Raw genomic sequence first — 22,255 nt, 5'->3', positions numbered from 1 at the left:
AGTGTTTATATTCAAACACTTTGTCATATTGAACAGAAAGTTGATATTGGTGTCAGTATTTTATTGGCAAACTGGTTCTCGTTGTGGCTTCTACGACAACTGGGCCGCTGATCAAAACACCGACAGTCAGACGTCTCGGCGGCAAACCAACTTTGGCTAGAAAGTGGGAAATACATATCCAAATATTGGATTTTAACTAAAATTATAGTGTTTTAGTAAGTCTAACGAACTGAAATGTTCAAAAACTCTTAATAACGATTTATTGAATAACTGAACAAGCGATCCCATAGTTAACAACCGCTTTTAACCGCGAAAAGTACGCGTACCCTCTTGCAGAATGACTGTAACGCCGAAAATTATCGATTCGCGTCTCTTGATCCAGGTGCTGCATTACTCCACATAGCAACTGTTTTGATTGGCTTTCACTGGAAACTAATTGAGCCGAAGCGGAAAATTCTATATTGATTTATGCCGAAAAAAAACAAAAAGAAAAGCTGCCCTGGTATGTAAATAAGAAAAAAGTTGACCATACGATTGCGTTTAAATCTTCGTTAAGCCAGCACTCTGCGTGAGACAGGGCCAGCTTCGAAACTGGGTTTCGCTTTTATTTTGTGCAATTATCACATTATTCAACTGAGAGTAATTAAGATGTGTGAAGAATTGTTTTATTTATTGCATATAGCCATACTAAATATAGAGGGAAGATATACAGCATATAGTACTGTGAAGTATGATACAGATAAGCCTACCGTTAGCACATAAAACTCTATACTTCCTTATCGTCTTTTACGTCATTAACAACGCTCTTTTGGAGTCGTGAGGATACAATTATAGTTCTGTATAGATTTTTGTTTACTAGTAAATGGGACAACAAAAAGGAATGAAAACATTAACCATTCCGCCCCAACCTACTGTGTGTGTTAAAAAATACAACATGTTTCCTTTTTTTATGCGGAGATGCGCGTTTAGAGGTAAATTACAGTAGGCATTGGCTCTTATGCTGTTGGTGGCGGCAGTTAGGTCGAAATAACGAGACGTATTCCAAAGGGCTTAGGTGTATTATAATATCTGCGGTCGAATACATTGTATAAGTGGAAAAAAACGTGTTGCGGTTCTCCCTGTGGTATATAGCGGTTACTGAAAGCAGCTGCTTTCCAAAAAGTGCATTAGGGGCGCGGTTAGATGTGTTAAATAAGACACTTCTGCTTAAGGTCGGGCAAAATTGGCAGCGAACAAAGATAGCTGTATACATGGCCTATATGTTTTACGCAGAGTGGCCATTTCGTCGGTGCATTTACGCACTTGCAATATTTAGAATTCGAGATAAGCGCCCGCATGACTGTAAGTTATTTAAAGCTGGTACTTTGTAAGTCTATGAGAGCAAGATAAAAGCGGTGCCACATGGGTTGTAGGTTGTAGGTGTGTGAGAATTAGGAGCTGTATGAGGCCTTTGGAAAATGAACAGGGGCATAAATTAAGAGAACAAGACAAAAAGTAAATTTCTTATTGTGGACAAACTTCGCTTTTAGGCGAACATATGTCGCCCTGAAATTCAATCATTAGACATTCCGTCGTTTATCTTGTTTCGTAAAATCATTACAACGATTTTTAAATGGTTGTTAAAAGTGTAAACTGTGTGCTTCAGGTGATTAGTCAGGGTGGAACGTTTTTTTTTTGTCAAGCTGTTCGATTTATTGTTCGTTTTGTAATTTGCATGCAAAGGAATATACAAATACAATAGGTGGCATTTCGTCTATTAAGTACCGTTGGGTAAGATGGGACACCTTTAGCACATACTATCCAAAAACCCTGATCGTGTTTTAAACAATAAACAGCAGTTTTCGTGAAGATAAGGTTTTAGAATATTTTGTATGTTACTTGTTTACCACCAAATAAGACGAGAAAATAAAAAAGGTGTCCCATCTCCCCAACCCTATCTATATTTTACGAGTTTTTGTCTTTGTGAAACGGGTAATATATTTTTTTTAGCAATCAGTTGCTTCTCGTGACTTTGTACACGTGCATATTGATTCAGTAAGGTTTCAACATAGCTGCAAGAAGGCGAAGGCGATTAAAACCAACACCGGCTGTCGAAAAAAAATCAATGACCGCAATGAGCTTGAACTAACAATGCCAAATTTATTTATTTCATGCAGCGCCTTATACAATAGGAAATATTTAAAAACGTAAATTATTTTGTTGAGATTTGTTTAGTTTCAAATTAGTTATTACATGGCTACTCCGTCACAACGCACATTTCGGCCAAGTTACAGGAATCCTAACGGAGATATTCAGTTCGAAAACAAAACGGCGAGTGCTGCTCGCTCAAGAGATCAACTTATCACCTGCATGCTTATTTTAAGCTTAAGTCTCGCCGCACTCTCATCTAGTTTTACGATTCATTTAGGTAAGTGGCATACAACACCCCATAGCCAGTTATTATTTCGGTGTCACGGCTAGACAAATTGTAACAGCCGGACATGAATTTGAGAAAAACAACTTAAAGCGATTCCAATTTGCTTATCAGATAATGATTTTTAAAGTGAAACATTCAATGTACACCAAACCATACCCGTTTCAAATTACAAGGACACTATGCAAATCAAATTACACTACAGTGTTGCAGCTGTACTTAAAGTAATTGTAGTGTACGTTTTGTACGTTTGACCTGTATGAAGTATGGTATTTTCGGTAAAATTTCCAGCGCTAATATGCGGGTGTGATTATCGATCATAGCTTATGGAATTAAATGTGCAGGGCCAAACACTATAATGAATAATTAACGCAACCCCTGTCCCGTTTTTCAGCGATAGAGAATTACAAGCGGATGCTCGAGAACAAGGAGCTACTGATGAAAATAGATTTGCTGAATAAGGAAGTCTTCAACCCTGAAAAATTAACCGCAGCAAACGTAATGGCTTATACGTGGCAATCTTTTTTTATTAGAGTGGCTCGGATCACATCCGTGTGGTTTTAAAATAGAATTATATCTAACAGGCCATCAATGATACGTCGACAGCGAGCTGGCACTCTGTTAAGGAGACACCTAAGCAGACAACGGATTCGCTATCTGATGCTGAAGTGACCAATGGAACAAAAGCGAAATTCAAATGCTGGTAGGACATGAAGTCTTATGGGACGGCTTTAGGGGTTAGAGCCAACGTAATTTAGTGCTGACGACTCGCTGTTACGCGTTCACGACTTTTGTGTCCATCTGTTTTAGCGTAGTGACACATCTCAAACAGGCGAGATTGTACATCGATTTTTGCCACTGAATTATGCATGCGTCAATAACTAACGTTTTACAGCGACAATGCGCAAACGAAGACAACTCTCTACCCACATCGCTACTACGTGGCAAAGTTTCGCGAGATTGGGGATTCGCTGCGGGAATTTCAAAGCGGCCAGAGATTTTTAAGACAGCAAATTCACCAACGTTTAGGAGCACTGGATCGTCAATACATGGGCATCGTCAGAAACATGGGTAAAATGGCTTTCATATTCGATAAATTATAAAGTTGACCGCGCTGGTGGAAAGACTATAAATAATCTAAACTTTTGTCAAGCGGGCCACCTTAAAATTTAGTATTGTGGAGTAAGATTGGGTGTCGTTAACACATAAATCCTATATTTCCGAATCGTAGTTTAAACATTTAATAAGGCTCTTGTGAGTGGGTTATGTAAATTTGTAAATACTCTTTTGTTAACTACCAAATGAGACGAGATAAAAAATCAAAACACGTCTCATCTTACCCCGCCCTACCATAGTTTTCAATTTTTCAGAATATCACGTTGCTTTCCATGCAATTTTGGGACAAGATTTCTCGCCGGGTCCCACAGGCGAGATCATTCGCTTCGATCAGATCACCATGAATGACGGGGGCGGATTCGAATCGGGTTATTTCAGGTCACCGGTGACGGGACTCTATCTGGTTACAGCCCACATCCTCTTGCTAAAGCGAGATGCGCGTGACAGCCTACCGCGCATCAACGTCGTTCTTCGCAAGAACCACAGGCCGTACGCGTCGCTAATAAGACAGAACTTTGGCGGGATTAATCCAAACGGTACAGTTTATCACACAGGGGGTGTATATGACGCATTGGTACCGTATGTGGATATCATCAAGCTTTCCGCTGGCGACGTCATTGACTTGTTCGTGGATGGAGCTTCGCGGTGGAGCGTAGCTGGACCACGTAACCTTTACCGCAGCGAGTTCGCGGGCGTTTTACTTCGCAAGAAACTGACTTAGCTTCCCACGCGGGAGCGTTAATGCTTCATGCTGGTCGATAGATGACGTGAACAACGCGTTCCGAGTGACAGGAATGAAATCAAAACACCCCAAGCATACTTAAAACAAATACGCCGTGGCGAAGAAACGTCAACTCAATTTAGAAAGTTCTTTACCGACTTTTTAAACATTTTTTCGTGTAATATTGCGAACACTGTGTAAGGACTACAATAAAAATATTTTACGCGTAACATGTGAAATGTTTTAACGTACAGATATGCTGTTCTACATCAAAACAAAGTTGAACTACAATAGTTATTAATATCACTTTCATAAAGGTTTTTACTGCTATACGAAATATCACGAAAGATTGTTTTTATCAGCATTTTACGCACACTGTCATAGCTCTTTGGTGTCACCTAACGGTCAATAAAAATAATGTAAGAAAGCAGAACGAGTTTTGTAACCAAGTTATTACACGAACTATGTAAATTTAGGTAGTGTACTTTTAAACTGCACAATTGTTTGTAGTGTTGCAAATTAGGAAAACTAAAAGGTTTTATTTAACCGGAGTATTTTCATTTTTTATAACAAACCTAAAACAGTTTAGTGTTCTGGACATTTAGTATAAAATGTACCAAAGTCAATGAAGTTTAAGCGTCGACCCAATAATTCTTGCCTAGAGCAAACAATTTCTAGAAGATTGAGATTTATGGAGAGTAACAACACAGATAGGACAGTTTTGCGGTGACCTACCCTGCCCTGGGGCGCACGCAAAGACTTCGTGGAAAAGAACAGACTTGAATTGTTCGGTAGTATTGTGCGTGGCGATCATGCCACGTCACTGGAAATCTTAAACGACTGCAAGCACATGCTTTTATTGGCCAAATGCGAATGGTTAGTTCACAGCAAGAAAACTACAACTGTTGTTAATAACCTGTATTACCGGGAATACAATATGCCAGAGTTGAGGTTTGTACAACACATTATTTCCTATTGGGTGGCAAAACACCACACGTGTGCGTTCAGCACTTTTACCAAGACAACAAGAAATATATAGCAGGGTGGGGGAAGACGGGGCACTTTTAGCAAATAACATCCAAAAATTGTGTTGGTGTTTTAAACAATTAACAACGGTCCATATAGGAGTCGTGGGGATACGGTTTTATAATTCTTTAAATGTGTTTACCACCGAATGTGAGCAGAAAATAAAGATAAGTGTGTCCCATCTTCCCCCACCATACTACACCAAAGCGCAGCGAGAATATGCAAGCATAACAATGAACTATGAACCGCATTAAACGTAACAGCGGACCAGCCTATGGTACAGCAACCTCAAAAAGATGGGTTGCCGGCAGAAAGCCTTAAAGCAATATTTTCAAAGCTGGTGGGATGAACTCAGCCGACCGTGTTGACGCAAGTGGTGGTATAAAGGGCTGTTATCACGAATCACATTAAAAATCTTAAAGGTTTAAGCCCGTAGGGTTGAGTTAAAGCTCTTTGGTACGCGTGTAATGTTTATATATAAGCAAAGACCGCAATCGCGCCGCATCAAAATGAGTTTGGTTTAAGCAACATAGGACTTGTTGGAGTTGCCAGCGAGGTCGAACCCGGTGTTGGATGTTCGGCCACGAATGCGCATGATGACCACAATGAGCGCCAACATCACGCAGATGAGCGCCAAACCTCCAAGGACCGAAACCAGGATCACGGTATGACCAGATGACCATCCTAAGTTGTCTGTAATAGGCACACATTAGCACCAATATTTGGTGGAAGTACTACTGTATATGTATATGGGAATATAGTTTAGTATACACTGTATGAAACGGGATGATGTAGATACGGCTTGAAAGCACCTACCACCTGCAATTCTTCAACAAAGTCGTGGACAAAGCCGAGTGTTGGAGATTCACAAGTGGTTGCGCTAACAGCCAGATTCCGGCAACTCATGATCACTGGTGAGCGGCCAATAGGCTGCATCTACTTTGCATTATATGCTATAAGATGCTATGAACGCTTACTTGTCTGGTGAGTTGGGGTGTTGGTTAAAAGTATTGGGTGTGGCTCACGGTTCGGGCCTCGATTCTCGTAGGTGGTTCTGGTCTCGTTTTGTGGAACGGTCTCAACGATAAGTCTTGTGATTGGACCTACGGTGATGACGTGGGGACTGGTATGGTCTGCTGGTCCCCATATTGGTCGACCTTCGTTATCAACGGAACGCCGTCTTCGTTTGGCGCAAGTCTACAACGAAATGCAAGGATTAAAATAAAGTTTATTGATTTTAAATACATTTAAGCCATAAGGCATGAAGTTCAATCTTATAAAGGTTAAACGTACCGGTTCGCAGTTTCGGTTGATGCAAATTTGAAGGTTGCAGTGAAGCCATACGTTCTCGAAGCTGGGATCGTTGCCGACAAACTTGAACACCGGGCTGTTCCACATACCCTGGTGGCTCACTCCATTCTGTGTTACACGAACAGCCCCATCGCCAGAGGAAGCAACAGCACAACTAGAAATTACAATACAAGTTTAAATAACTAAACCTGTATCCTACAACGTAGAAGAATGCTACCAAATGCACTCACTCTGTTCAACTCATAGTTTTGATTTCATTTTCTAATCCACAGCTATAAACCAAATCACACTGGTTTCAAAATCGCCACGTTTCAACTGAGACAGAAAAACACAAATGCCACGAAACTGCTGGTGAACTGCGCCGTAATTTGGATACTCGGAGCTAGGAGACGCAGCATATTTCATTCACTTTGCGTTTTTCCCTACCTACCGTCCGAGGAGCGCGGCGCGAGGAGTGAAGAAAGAAACAAGATAATAAGCGAAAAATCTTTCGCGCATTTACCGGGAATGGCCGGCGGGCTGGCGCGCCGTGAGACTAACAATTATAGGAGCAGTCAGTAATTAACTACTCGCAAGAAAAACTAAAGAGAACAAGTCCTGAATTTTGATTGGTTCAGGAGGCCGATTACTTTGAGCCGCATTGGCCCGGGGCGTATCACCGTCACGAGGTGTCAGCATCCAATGAAAATCTAAGCACGCCTTGTTTTCTGGCTGTTTGGATATTTTTGAAATTTCGAAATACCGGTTATTACCGCACCAACGTCTTCGATCGTCGGCAACCGTTGTCGCCCTGGGCGTACAGGATGATCGTTATCCATGCATTTCTATATTTGGTCGAAGCTAACCAACTTCGTCACGATTATAGTTACGATGGTACAATCGTGCAACTCTTTAAGCGGCTTATCAGGTCCCATATCTACAATGTGTCATACAATGTCTTATAAACTGATATAAACTTGGACAGTTTGACACAAGCCAAGCGAGGTCGTGTTTAAAGTCAAATATGCTTGCATTTCTACGCGGCAGGCATAGAGGTATCTGTAAATCCATACAAAGATAGTATATGTACCCCTGCCGCGAACTCACGACATACAGGTAAACATACAAGACGTTTTTTACCAAAAACAGGCGTCTTACAGAAAACAATAACTTATTAACATGTGTTGGACCAACTACATTATATTTAGGACGATATCAAATGTTTTAGATATATTTGCCCGCAAGTTTTAAAAAGCTCAAAACTATATGATGTCACTGTAGTAAAAATGGGCAATGTTTGTTATGGCCATATTCAAAGACTGCTTATTTTGATTTCTATAGTTGATGGTGGTTTATAGACAACGATCGAAAATGGGTTTATCAGAACATCAAGCCTTGAAACGCTGCTTTATATGGAGCTTGTACACGTATGTTGGTGTTTTCAAACTAGTTTTAGGACGAGTGTGGCTATTATATGAATTCGCATTTAAAAAGTTAAGTTACAATATATATGCGGCAATTTCATTTGTTTAAGAAAACGCTCTTGTGAAATTATTCGCAAAATACTCAGCAATTTAACTACTTATGAAGTTTGCCCGTTATCTGTAAGAGTTAAGTCGCCCGCGGCTGTTTACTGAAAATTACACGGAAAAGCCGTTGGTGAGAAAGCCGCATCTGAAGTAGCATGGAATTCACTGAATGCCAAACATGCAACATAAACGTGAGAAATAACATCGAAATATAACGAAGCCTTTCTACGAGTGTGGTTGCGGATGTTGTATATTACAAGATCATCCCTCCATGGCGACTTATCTTAAGCAAAGTCGTACACCGTTAAGACTATGTGTTTGCTATTGTAAAAACAAACGATTGAGATTATTTGGTCTTGTTCTTTACACAAATACATTTGAGAAAAGAGATATGACTTAGTTTATAATTTGCTAGGTAAACGCAAAACGTGGTGATATATATGATAGAGCCTTGCGGTTTAAAACGCATGTTTCAACTTTGAGGCGAATAAAACACACATTTTCTGGTCAGTTTCAATGAAAACAACTGCATCGACGGAAAACCAAAGTATCGGTCACACATTACGCAAGCTAAACAACTCTATTGATATGGGTTTAGAAAGTTGGGGTATGATGGTACATGTTTTCATTCACTTTTATCGTCCAATTGACTATTTATTAAATATTATTTACAGTATTATACAACTGTGCCCCAACGATTCTGACGAGCGTGAATACTTTTTGTAAAAACACGCTTAGACAATATAGGATAATATGCGCTAACGGTATCCATCTTACCCCACAGTGCTATATAACCCGCACTGTACATGAGTCAGTCCGCCTGCATTTGAGTCATGTTTATAATGTTTGTTTAAATTGCTTTGAAGGTGTTATCTTTGCAGTTTAGGTAAGAGTAAAAGCATTTCAATTTGTCGCACTGTTTATATTCAAAAGGAATCGTTGCGTATTTTCTTAACCTTAACTTTAGTTCTATCGTAATTTGTTCAGAGCGTCTGAGATATAGATTAGAATGAGTTATACAGCCCAAGGCTACTACGAGTTAAGTTAAAATCTAAAGCCACGAAACAAACCTGCAAGCTACGACTTAATAAAATGTTGCGCCAACTACCGATTGTTTAAATTTGTTTAACGCACACGAGGTGTCGCGTAGGAGTGTTTCGACAAAATATGATCAGTTTTAAATTAGAAATACTTTTAAGCTGTATATTGGTTGTTTAGTTAGTTTAAGAAAACGTGAAAACAATGTTTTTGCGATTATTTACAAAACAAAATCAAAGCGGTGACTGTCGTTTTATAATTTCTACACACACTTCTATATAAAATATAAAACGTCTTCGCGATTCGACAGCCTGTATAACTAAGTTTCACCAAATCACTCATTCCGTTTACACAAAGGAACCTTTCAAGTGGGTCAATGGACAAACATGTTTATATATTATCAAAGAAAAGAGCTCTGGTACAGCGATACCATGAATGGCTTATTAAACATGTGTATATGATCGTATATATATATAAGTTTATATATATACTAACTGTTATTCCAAGTTTATAAAACGAATGCTTACCCTTCTTGGACCAGTGGGTATTGTGGCGATGCGCCTGGACTGTCAGAAACCGTACCCCAGCACTCTTTCATGAGGAGGTATACGTCACTGCTGACGTCACCGATCAGAGTAACACCTAAAAGAATTTCACGGTTAAAAAATGAATTTCTGTAATTTTGAAACAAACAGTGTAAAATATATATACCAATATCCCGGTCCATATATGGCATATATATATATTTTCGGATTAAACCTTCAACTCAGCAGCAATCAGTAATGGTTTGTGCAAATTATCAGCAATACATAAAAAAAGTCATCAACAAAGTTACACATATGTGGTAACCTGTAAGCGGGCAGAAGGTTTATGAACAGACACCTGTGTCATTTAGACCGTCGGTCATGCGAAGATAAAGTATGTTACAATCATTTATCACCTATGTAGAATAGTACAGGAATTAGTAGTAGACTACATACCGACGTAAAGGGTTTCCTCGGGTTCCATAACGGGCGGGCTGGAATATGCAGTAAGATAAGTGTTGTCTGTGTAGAGAGCCATGGCGGCACGGAACTCACCAATGCCAAAGGCATCGGGAATTTGAATGGGACTGCAAGAAAAAATGAGTTAAGAATTTATTGTCCGCACGTGGTCGCTGTGAAGCATAAACTAAAACGAGTTTAAACTGTGCTTTTGGCTACTTTTTAATGAACATAATTTTGTTGTTGTTTATAAATTGAGTATCTGGTTATAACATTTTTAGGTAAGTTTGAAAACACCATATTGTCAATGTGTGGTTGATATTATTTCGTATATAAGGTATTTAAAAACAAGTATTTTGTTTATGTGTGAATAAGATGTTTGAAAAAAACGTATTTGCTTTTATGTGTAAATTATTTGAAAATAAATGCATAAAGTTCGCGGGTCGAAAAACATATCATGATACAGTTATGGTTTGTAAACCATTAAACAAATGAATATTCCACTTACATTATTGTGATGTTTGGGATAAACATGGTGCTCACATTCAAGTCAATTCTGTAAGTACATTTGATAAATGCACTGAGTACTTTCTCGTTTGCTTGCGGTCCAACTACGACACCATACGGAAATGTAGGTCCGGTGTCAACGGTGGAAATGGAGTTGGTGAAAACAACGTGAGTGTCGTTTGCCTAAAGAAGAAGTTATTGGTTGTTAAAGTTTTGTATTTATAAATAACAAGGCTAGTAAGGGAAGGTTGTTGCTCCAACCCAGTGGTTATTTATGGGTTGTCTCAGCCATACATTACGAAAAAAACACACAAAAAAAACTCAAAAAAATAACTGCCTAGAAAGTCACACACGTGGTGAGCAAGTGGGCACGAGGATTTGTTAAACAGAACACCCGTGTTATACTGGCTGTCGTTACTCCGCCATGCATGGATAAAACACGTTACAATTTTTCAGCTTTTTTGGTAAGCTAATGTAAATTTGCAAAAAAATGATTCCAAACAATTTTGTTGCGACAGTTTATGAAATTGTATGAAATATTGGAATAACCAATGTCGCTGCATATTTATATTACTGTAACGATTCCGGTGCGTAACTGCATATTATTTCTTATGTAGTTTGAAAGCCATATTTCCCCAATCATATATATATGAAAACCAGAAAATAAAATTTATCTGAGAACTAAATAAATAAACGTTTCAGCTGCAGCGCATTGCAGAGTTGTGCAAAAGTTTAATTAAGTACGAGCTGCACAACTTATATAAGCGTTTGTTTATTGTGGTAGCCATGACAACCATGTACACAAACGAGGACAGCACCCGCAGAATATTGGCTGACGCCCTGGTTCGCACCCGATGTATTTCAGCGCGTATCTCCATTATTCATTGCGATGAAAATATAATGGCATGCCAGCTCATCCATATTTTATAGACTTCTCCGCGCTTATTACAGAGGAACGTTTAGCATGCGAAAATTAACTTTAATTTAGGTCATGTCGGCCTTTTAAGGGCAAATTCTTTGAGGTTGTCATGCAAATTGGAAAGCCCACAGAGTCGATTTTTTTTTAAATAACAGCATTTATAGTTTGGGCAGCTTTATCTGTATGAGATAACAACAACGTCTTCACCTTATATGGAACCAATCCCATATATGGATGACCCGTAAGCACCATCGGTCAGAGATGTTAATAAATATTTCAAACTAACGTAAACAAGAGCGGCTCCTTTACGACAACCCGCAAAAGCAAGCAAGAGCCATCAGCATATAAGTATTACCGTGAGATGAGTGCCGCAGCTACTGAGGGGCGAAATGACTTTAACAAAGAAAAGTTCTTCCTCAGAGTCAAATGGGCATTGTCGGTCGTTGAGATGCACGTCTTCCTTCGTGTAGCCGGCCGACGTCACCACTTCTTTTTGGATCTTCGCGGTTATGGACGCCTGAGAGCAAACTACCTGGACCACATCTGTAAAAACGGTGACCGGTGATTACAATTCATCTAATACGCATGTGTGAGAGATCATACACGTGTTATATGGGCGTGATTTGGACTTGAAGTGTTCTATATTTGGATAACATACGTCAGTCCTAAATGCAGAAATTGATGCGAACAAGCACGGCCTGGAGATATCTCCAATAAAGTTATATATATAACCACAAAACTACAAGGAACGACTATTTCTTAAAATATTCTGTTATACTTCTGCTACCAGGCATAACGTAAATATTCTTTTAACGGGTCTTATCGGTTATATGAAAAACGTAGTGTATTTCCAACGTTTACTAGCCCGCCATTTAGCGAAACTTCATCAGGGAAAAATATTCCACTACGATTTTTATACCAGATGAGTCGGTGAATAATTATTTACTTCTTACGATGGTAAAAACGTACAAAATATATTATACTTTGAATATTTTAGAAGCTTTACCTTGTGCTATGGCGGCTGCCACGAGCATTCCTAGGACTAAGAATACGCTCTTCATTCTGCTGGAAAGAAGAGAAAACATTTCAGCACATTTTTTATATAAAATAGTTTAAAAAGGGTTTTTTGAAAACACAAGCACTTTTAGTATGGTTGTATGTATTGATTAAGCTTAGACATGAACTTATACCGATAGCTTAGATATTTGGATTTTTCGGCATTTTTCTGAAATTGCCAGGTCGGTTGATTAATAAGCACTTCGGCAGATGCAAGACCGCAAACGTCACCGGAAAGTGACGTTGAAAAATGACATAGCGTTTTAGAATAGGCCTAAACCCAGTTTTCGGAAAACTCGTGAACGACTGTTATTGCCCGCTACGCGAGAATAAAAAAGTTATACATTCATTCACTTCTTAGGAATTTCGCATGCTTAAATATTTACAGGGTGATGGGGGCAATAGGAGGGTGGGGAAAAGATGGGAAACCTTTTCCTTTCCATTTTCACATCTCATTTGGCAGTATACAAAGAACATTCAAAGAATTATAAAACTGTATTTTCACGGCTCTTATAAACCGTTGTTAATTGGGTATTTGGATATTATGTAACAAAAGTGTCCCATCTTACCCACCCCCTAACTATGCTTTATCGTTTCTCACTACCATTCACGCCTATGCAATGTAACATGTGACTAATATGTGAAAATAAACTCAAGTTATATCTCAGGCTTTCATCTCGCTGATCAAAGAAGTCGTTGACAGGCAATTGTTTCATTGGAAAGTTGATATGCTAGCTCGGGGCACAAGGCGGTTAACTAATGCTTCGAAATCCTATAGATTACGTTAAAGTTTTCAATTTATGTGTATATACATGTGTTTCCCATTATGGCCTAGACGATGGCTCAAGCCCTTGCCTTCGGGATTAAAGATTATAGCTCAAAACATAACACCGAAAACTAAACATATGTAAGGGAAACTTATATTTAATGCAACCTTTGCATTTATGTTAACTTGTCGTAAGAAATTTTGTTTATGTAATCTACCCAGCTGTTATAATGGCCTACATTGTAATAGCGTTTTTTTCCACGACAGTTTCATAGTTGACTATCGGAAACTCCGTACGAGTTGTCAATATGTATTCGCATAACAAACATTTATCTGCGGGAATCAGGAGTTAATGAGTTCGACCTTTTTACCCGGGGTCAATACACAAGGTGTGGCCAGCAGACATGTTTGGTATTTCGACATAGAAAATTAATAATGCGACAGGCATTGTTTTATTTGCTGCTATCTATAATCAGCCATAATTCCGGCTTTAAAAGTCTGTCACCTGTACATATTCGCGATAGGTTAAAACGGCTTGAATTCGTTATGAAGACATATCATAAGCTTATATTCTGCGTATTAAACAATACAAATAGGATTTTCACAGCTGTCAAAACACGAGTACGATATGTGTACCAAACATGTGCGAATACAATACAACGATTGTAGACATTGCGCCGCAACTAATTAAGCCGATAGTGCGAAAATGCGTGCCGAAACCACCAGCTTAAGTTTCAAGCCGAATCGACCGAAGATTTAGAGTCTTGTGGAATACAAGTTTCGTTGACGTTAATTATCAGATTCTGTGTCAGAATAATACGATTAAAAAGTTACATTCCGTGCGCATTATAATTAATATCGTTTTAATTAATACAAAGTCGCGCGTATTTATTCGATAAGTCACTTGCTGGTCTTATATAACCAAACTAAGAAAAACTTACAAAACAAAAAAATCGCATTAATGACAGCTGTGCTGCAACTTAGTGCTTATAAATGCGATGCGGAATCCGATAAGAAAATTTAAAAGAGTGAATATGTCTATATGTTTAAACGACGCCTAAATCAGTTACAAGGTAAACGGCGCAACCCAACGGCCAAAACGACAGCTGTTCTTAAACTTTTAGCGTTTTTTTTTTTGCTAAGGTTATATTGACGCATATAAAGTAATGAAATTTATAAAATCGAAAGTACTTGTTTATGCATGCTTATATCAACATTGATCTTAAATTAATAGTTAAGACACTTAACACACACAGAGTCGTATAAATACAATCACCCTCTTATAAATCATACTCGCTTGAGTATAATTAAAGCTAATTAAGCCAATGATACGCCTACCCATCTCAGTCAATTTAATGCGTTTTATTTGCCGTAAATCGTGCGCAGTTTTAATATTAACGTGTACGACGCATGAGTGTATAAATAGCTATTGAAATTCACGGTAAGACTCCATTTACAATGCTGTAATGCCGTATATATACGCAATAAATTCAATGAGACAATCTGTTTCAAATGGCCCTTAAATTCTACACGTCATGGGACACGTGTATGTGTTTAAACAACACAATTTGGTTTAAGTAGAACAAAATCGCCACAATTTAAGCATTATCTCATGTCTTATATTATTTTATTCTTTATTTTTTAAAACAAACTAAATATATGAGCTCTTATACGCAATACAGTCACAGAATTTAAACCCCGGGAATTCCTCGTTAAAGCCATCCAGCTGTATTTAAATTAGATGATTACAATTTTTCTGTTCAACATACACTGTTGCTTATCATCAAAGAGACAAGTAACGTCGCTGATTAATTTTGTGGCTGCTAAAAAATGGCATATAGTCAAAAAGCAGTCGTGAGAAATCGCGACCGCGTAATTTGCGAACCAACAAAAATCTAACGCGGTTTGCTCCGTCTTGAAAACTATATCGTCCTGCTAGATCTAAGGTTGATTAGAAGCTTCATTTGCACGAAAAGCTTCGTCAGAAAGTTTAAATATTATCAACCAGGTCATGCCTTGTCAGCGAAGATGGTTATATATTTATATTGGCATTGATACGAATCTATGCACCCTGTTGAACGAAATATTTTGTATAGTCAGATATCATACCGCCTGGGTAGCAATGTATTTTGTTGTTTTCGAGACTTTCATCATAGGGTCGCATACAATGCATTAAGTTGAAGCAAATTTTAATTTTTTCATAAAAATGCTGGAATGAATTATTAAAGTCGACCACTCGCACTTCCCTTCTCGCAAATGCCAAGTTTGCATTAAGATAAGCATTATATTGAAGTTTGCTGTAGACAACTGTGTCCTTACACCTTTTAATACAACGCGCAGGACAGGAGGGCTTTTAACACCGTGTCCGGACACTGTTTGGGAGCAAAACGAAGAACAAGAACACAGTTTTGTGGCGAATATTGCACGCAGAAATCACGGCGAAAATAAATGTTTTATGTGGATGAGGTGTGTGCAAGTAAGTTCAACCACAAACAGTAAAATCCCGTTTTCTCTGGCGTCGTAGCAAAGTGATTTACGCTGTAAACCAAACTTTACAAAGAAATTAAAAAAAAAATCCTAAAAAGAATCACCCACAAAGTTACATTTGTGGTAACTCGTTATAAAGCACGAGGTGTATGAAACCGGACACCCGTGTTATAACGACTGTCTTTTACCCCCCACGCAAGTAGAGATACATTTATTCACTTTTTCTAGAAACAGTAATGATGCCACAAACTTGACCCCTTTTTATCACGACGGCGCAACTTTAAAATCAATGTCTGTCATGCTAAGAAGAGTCGGGCGGTTAAAACTGTGAAAAATCTCAACCACGCCCGAAATCATCTTTTGTGATGCGATTGAAACCTGATCGCAAAATTGCGTGCCGACAATTTACGGAATTGTATCCAATTTACGACGACAGTGGCCCTATTTATTTTTATACGCAAAGAATAGGTGACCGATGTGATGCACATACGGCACATGAAGCCCGAAGGTTATCGCTCGTTAATATCTCGGTTCAAGGAAATAGCAGCGACCGGTATCGTGTCTTTCCCACTTCCCCGATTTTTATCGCAAACAAGGTTAGAGTTTTTTATGGGGGTGATAAATCAAAGGGTTATATACGGCTGTCTGGAGGCAGTTTGCTGCCGTGACCCGCGAGGTAGAAACTCTGACGTAGATTTGGGCTTTACAAATTAAACTTTTGTGCGACGCTATATATGAGTTTACGCGATTCTGAGAAGACCTGATTTTCCCACCGTGAATTTACCTCTGAGCTCTTAGAAGCGATACATATTTTCAGAAGTAGATTCTATTGACACTTTATACAAACGGGGCTTTTATATAGTAGGGTGGAAGAAGATGGGACACCTTTAGCACCTAATATCCAAATATCCTGTGTTTTAAACAATTAACAACGGTCATATAGGAGTCGCGAGGGTTTTATAATTCTTTAAATGTTTTATGTTTACTACCAAATGGAACGGAAAAATAATGTAAGAAGGTGCCACATTATCTTCTACCACCCTATACTGTAAGAATTTGAATGTAGTTTTTCAAAATTACAAAAGTGCCGGTATGAAAATTCGCGACGGCGAAATTTTTAATAGTTCCATTAAGTGGTCTAATGACGCAAGTACACGAGTAGTTGGTGCTCTGATGAGCTTTATACTGATGTAAACTTTTAATTGCTATCGCCGATGAACTTGTAATGCCTCTACACGGACGAGGATAATGGCAAATTGACTGGGTAATACTGACTCCAGCACTCAGCGGTCATGACCGTTCACAAAATTATAAATCCCCTAATGTTCTAATTTCGGACACCGCCTTGGCGGGCACCGTGTTTTTTTAAAAACGCCCCCGGAATTCCATATTTTTGTCCGAAAAAATAACGGCCATTTTCAACATGGAATTTTAAATGAGCAAAATTGTTTCTGTCACCACTTTGTTGGCAGAATCCGAACTCCTCTAAGGTTTTATCTAAAAGCTGTTTTCAGTTCCCGCAAAAAAAACGGGACCATTTTGTGCTTTAAATCTGAAGCCCTTTCTTCAGTATATAAAGCAAAATATTTGATTGACACCTCAGTATAACATATAACTACATTATTAAACACAATTCTAGAAACCGATCGCGCATGGGGCCGTGTCGGGTTACAGATTGGGGATTATAGTGTGGCCATTTTCGCATTCACATGCGCAGTCGATTTCAAAAGATTACAATGACAGCAGTGACGCGCGAATAAATTGTTTTTCTTGCCGTCAAATTTGACCAAACAAAAACAAGATAAAGTAAAATCCCTCGTTAACTCATATCCAGGTGCGGTCTGTAACTCCGTTTAAGGATCCAGCCCATACAGAACAATATCAGCTATATTGCAAATTAAAACATTTTGATTTTGCACTATATTCTAAACATGAAATGTAAATTTTCCTTTTTTATAGGCGTGGTTTATTGATTTTCGTTTAATCGCTGTGTTCCTTAATTTTACATATAGAAATAAATATACTTTTCTCTACGGTTATCAAAAAGGAAAACCTGTTAAGGTGTACCGATCAAAGTGAATCATGGTTTTTCCGGTTGGAATAAAACGAACTACGCTTCCATTAACGAAAAAGAACAAACGTTAAAGTATACCGACTACATGAAATCATGTTTTTCTGGTTTAAGTATCAGAGTTAGAAGGTAACTGTTTAAAACGTTAAGCTAACATAGTGTATGCTTAAATAGTTAATCACTAGTTCACTCACATTAGTAGTTGTCTTCGTTCTCAAAAGATTTTCTTCGATGGGAAGTGAGAGGTTAGAACACGTCGCAACAATTCAATCACTTTATACCACTTATACACAACTATATTTCAGCTGTATATTGAAAAGGCTGCAAATAGAATGCATTAAGATACATTATATCAGTAACACAATAAAAAATCAAACTCTCACGGGTACGAACATTCTAAAACTGTGGGATATTCTGTTACGGCTTGGGCTCGCGAGTTTGGTCTTAATATTGGAGTCTTAAGGAGATTTCGTGCTGAGGCGCATGTAGAAAAAATAGCTCGTTTTCGCAATTAAGCCTACCTACTGTTTAGCATACCACGTGGGCTTTAATTATTAGGTCATAATGGTCGAGAGCATACGTCAACGATCCGCCCACAGATGTCAGCCGACGAGTGCCGGAATTCCGAAATTATCACGTATTTATTGCCAGAATCGAAGGACGTTTTTAAAACGCAAAATATCTTCGATCTTCAAGTACTATTTCTGCAATGAATATTTTATGCACGCATTTCAAAGACCTAATTTAGATTCCTGGCTATAGCGCGTATATCTGTTTCTGCGTCAAGACAGCAATTCGTATATCTATCGATTTTAAAACTGGTATATTTCGGTATAGACAATTTCCTTTACACAATACGCGCTGTTAAAGTTACAAACAAACTGCGAAGTATCAACTGTAGTTACACCACTGTGGTACATGTGCCCTGCTACCAATTCCCTGACGTGGACTTGTCGAATACGTGTACCAAGTTGCAAAGTTTAGAAGTGACGAGGAGGCAGCTGTAAACAAAGCGGCGAAAACCACTCTTTCAACCTGCGTGTCAGCGGCCGCGACGAGACATCGGTTTTGTTTATTGAGATCGTTAATACTTTGTCGCCGCTCACTTGAATCTGGTTACAAGACACGTACGCACCGAAACAATGCGTGTGAATTTTGCGCACGTATTTACAACTCATAGAAACGCATTTCCGAAGAGTTTTTCGGGATTGATAACGGTACCGATGCACTACACGGACGCTGCGGTTGTTTTGATAACTTTATTAGTCGGAATTATAAAGTCCCCTATCTTATCATTAAAGCTGTGGTTAGTTTTTTTCGATCAGAGAAAAATTTGCCTCCTGTCAGGTCGACTGCTCTGCCTAAATGGGTAAACGGAAACTACAAGACGCTAGGGCAACCTGGCCGTTTCTTCTTCTTCTTGTGCATTTCCCCTGCGTGTTCTTATTACGACGAAGGCGAGGCGTCGGTCACGTGACCTTGGAGCTGCCCTGCGGCTGGCAACAAAATGGCGTCGACCGATTAATTCGGGGTTTGAGTGGTCGCAATATCAGGTGCTGTTCAATTAGCGACGTCCATTACCGCAGCGAGAACCGGACTCGGCCGTATTTGCAAAGGAAACCGGAATCCCCATTGGAACGTTACTTTTCAACTTCTGGTTTCTGAATCGTCGGTTTCTCAAGTGTTGTCTCTGCCAGGAGCGTCATTTCACGTCCATTACGGCAAATGTACAATTTCCAAGCTTCATAAAGCATGCTTACATCTTAATTAAAAACGTAATGACAGCAATTTGCATAAAACACTGGGTAGTGGGCCAGGATTCTCAACTTTTACGCGATAAACGAACTCCACAAATTATTCTACAGACCAAGCATACGGTAAAATTCGTGGGCTTTCATATTAATTTTTAAACCGCTGTTTCATTGTGGACATCACCTGCCTCCCCTGATAAGCCATCGTTGCCTATAGAAACGTTTGATAACTAATTTTATATTCCTCTTAAAACCATCGGCGTTTTACCCGGCGCATACATTATGCATGGTCGCATATTATACCACGTATAGACGAAGTTATATAGCAAAATTTGCCCGTGAAAAAAACTCCGTTCTCAAAGTCGTGACTGAACGAGAGGCCACGATTGGATCCGCAACGTTTCTTGATCTGTTTATCAGTTTGCATCCGAACCAAAGGATTCCGTTAACACTTGTTGTGATTTTCCACTAAAACCTTTAGCCTTTAATCTCTCCACGGCTAATTGGAGTCAATACTGTTTCATGATCGACGATCTGCTATTACTTTGCGGCGCTGGGTCCGCGGAACAAGCGTGTCCGTATAATAATTGGCCGTAAAGTTCATCGGTCTATAATGAATATAACAGGTAGCGCATCTGGTGGCGACGTATACTGATCGCAATTAACCGGAATTAAATGTAGCCGTGAGCGCGGGCAGTTCGCTGCAAAAACAAACGTCCAGTTACAGACCATCACTGTTCAATTTATACCATATAAGAGAAATTAGATACACGGCGAGGCAATTTATAATAACCGCAACACGCCAATGAAAATAAATCCGCACGACAAAAACGTACAACATTTGTCAGTGTTGTTTATACCAATTTGTCCAGAGCATTTTGTCAAGTTCCGGGCAGGGGAGCGATGTTTTACACGCAGTGTACATGTATATCCCGGAGCGTATATGCATGTACGGATGATTATATATAGATTTAAACTAATGCTGATTAACTAGCAACAGCACCAGCGCAATCGTTCTAATCTAGATAGACACATCATATACAAAGTTGATGGTGTATATAGGGCTAAAAGCTTACAGTTACCCTTTTTGGATTTGGTATTTTCAAATCTGCGGGTGACACGGTAATTATGATGACCGCGATAATACACAACGTGCAGAAAAGTTTTTTCGACCCTAAGATAACACCACGGTGACTGTAGCAGCATAAATACATGACCTCAACGTTAAATATAATTTGTTCATTATGACAAAAGGTGTGTTTATATCTCTTAAGGCCAAGCGAGTCCACTTGAACCCGGGCGCCGCCACCTTATTGTCCACTACAAATACGTCATTCACATTAAAATTGTTGACGTCATCAACTTGAAATCTCGTTTATCTAATTAAGCCACTTAAGGTTGATTACCAAGCTACGTAATACATTAAGATGGCTTTACAATACGAAATCCGTGACGACATTGTATTAAGTCAGACTCACCTATACCAGTTGATCCACGAGTGTAGAATATCATACGGCATTTAAAGCTCGTGAGTTTTCCGGCTTTTCTGGTTGCTGGTTTGCAAATAGAACCACATCGGCCATATCACAGGTTGTAATTTCACATGCAGACCGACAATCAGTAACAGCTGACCGGAAAAACAAAGACGGATTCAGATTTAGAAGACCCTGAAATTTAAACAAACACGAGTTAAAAACCTCCTGGAATGCCATTTTGAAATTCATTCAAGAACCATATATGTTAACTTGTAAGATATATCTAAACGTAAGGTCTATCAGCGTATAAAAGATGCCGTGTGCTGAAGAACGGTGTACGAAATACTGTATAATACTGGGGGGTAAGATGGGACACCTTTGGCACAATTTATCCAAATATCCTGAACGTGTTTTAAACAATGAACAACGGTCTATGGGACCCGCGAGGATATGGTTTTATAATTCTTTAATGTTTTTTGTTTACTATTAAAGGAGACGAGAAAATAGAACGAAAAGGTGTCCCATCTTCCCCCACTCCACTATATTTTATGTTACAACAACGGTTTATAAAATACACAAGGTTATGTGCTAAATGACGGTTGGTGGAATACAGTACAGCAACATTGCATTCCTTTTTGCATTTAAAGGTTTTCACAGAAATCATGAGCTGTTGCATACGTCATGATTTGATTGTATGATAAAAACTTGGTCCAGGTGCGGTTTGTGGTTGGTCGAAAATGTCAGGTGGTTAAAGATTAGGTTTGATGCCTTTGATGTCATAACGCGTTGGATTCCGTAGCTAGTGTGGAAGTACGAATTAAGACGTCACTTTTTGGTCCAGGTACAAACTCATCGGTCAGCACATTACTAGTACAATTTACAACTAACACCGCAAAACACGAAAAGTATCGAAAAACATGAAATAGCGAACCGTGGCAAAGACTGTTTAAAATCAACAAGCAATAAGTTCATGGACGAACGGTCGTTTTCTAATTGCCGAACTTTATTGGAATGGTTATTGCGAAGACAAAACTGTGCAAATAGTCGAATAAACGTTTATGTGTATCAGCCCTAAGGCAAATTGAGGTGCCAATTCGTCTGTATCTG

The 22,255-nt window shown here is 38.9% G+C and overlaps 2 protein-coding genes and 1 non-coding gene across 4 annotated transcripts; 1 reads left to right on the top strand and 2 right to left on the bottom strand.

Annotated features, from left to right (window-relative positions):
- Positions 1-57: 57 nt before the first annotated feature.
- LOC100185930 lies at positions 58-5,329 on the top strand. The gene is made up of 5 exons (XM_002123230.3): positions 58-2,407; positions 2,808-2,911; positions 2,998-3,116; positions 3,309-3,484; positions 3,784-5,329. The coding sequence occupies exons 1-5, from the start codon at positions 2,233-2,235 to the stop codon at positions 4,248-4,250; spliced, it is 1,041 nt and encodes a 346-aa protein (XP_002123266.1). The 5' UTR covers positions 58-2,232; the 3' UTR covers positions 4,251-5,329.
- On the bottom strand, positions 5,092-18,274 carry LOC100177281 (uromodulin-like). Of its 2 annotated transcripts, none has more exons than XM_002128862.5 (9): positions 18,117-18,274; positions 12,549-12,607; positions 11,898-12,085; positions 10,625-10,806; positions 10,114-10,244; positions 9,661-9,775; positions 6,570-6,741; positions 6,254-6,473; positions 5,092-5,969 (listed from the first exon to the last, which is right to left on the bottom strand). In XM_002128862.5, the coding sequence occupies exons 2-9, from the start codon at positions 12,601-12,603 to the stop codon at positions 5,797-5,799; spliced, it is 1,236 nt and encodes a 411-aa protein (XP_002128898.1). In that variant the 5' UTR covers positions 12,604-12,607; positions 18,117-18,274; the 3' UTR covers positions 5,092-5,796. The 2 variants fall into 2 exon arrangements, with proteins under 2 accessions (XP_002128898.1, XP_009859756.1); XM_009861454.3 differs by having other exon boundaries at positions 12,549-12,604; positions 18,117-18,271.
- mir1497 (microRNA 1497) lies at positions 6,072-6,175 on the bottom strand. The gene has a single exon (NR_032326.1). It is a non-coding gene; the product is annotated as a microRNA 1497 (primary transcript).
- Positions 18,275-22,255: the final 3,981 nt, after the last annotated feature.

The sequence above is a fragment of the Ciona intestinalis genome, chromosome 9, assembly GCF_000224145.3.
Source record: "Ciona intestinalis chromosome 9, KH, whole genome shotgun sequence".
Classification (NCBI taxonomy): domain Eukaryota; kingdom Metazoa; phylum Chordata; class Ascidiacea; order Phlebobranchia; family Cionidae; genus Ciona; species Ciona intestinalis.
Note: the sequence above shows the minus strand (reverse complement) of the source record. Positions and strands in the feature narration are given on the sequence as shown.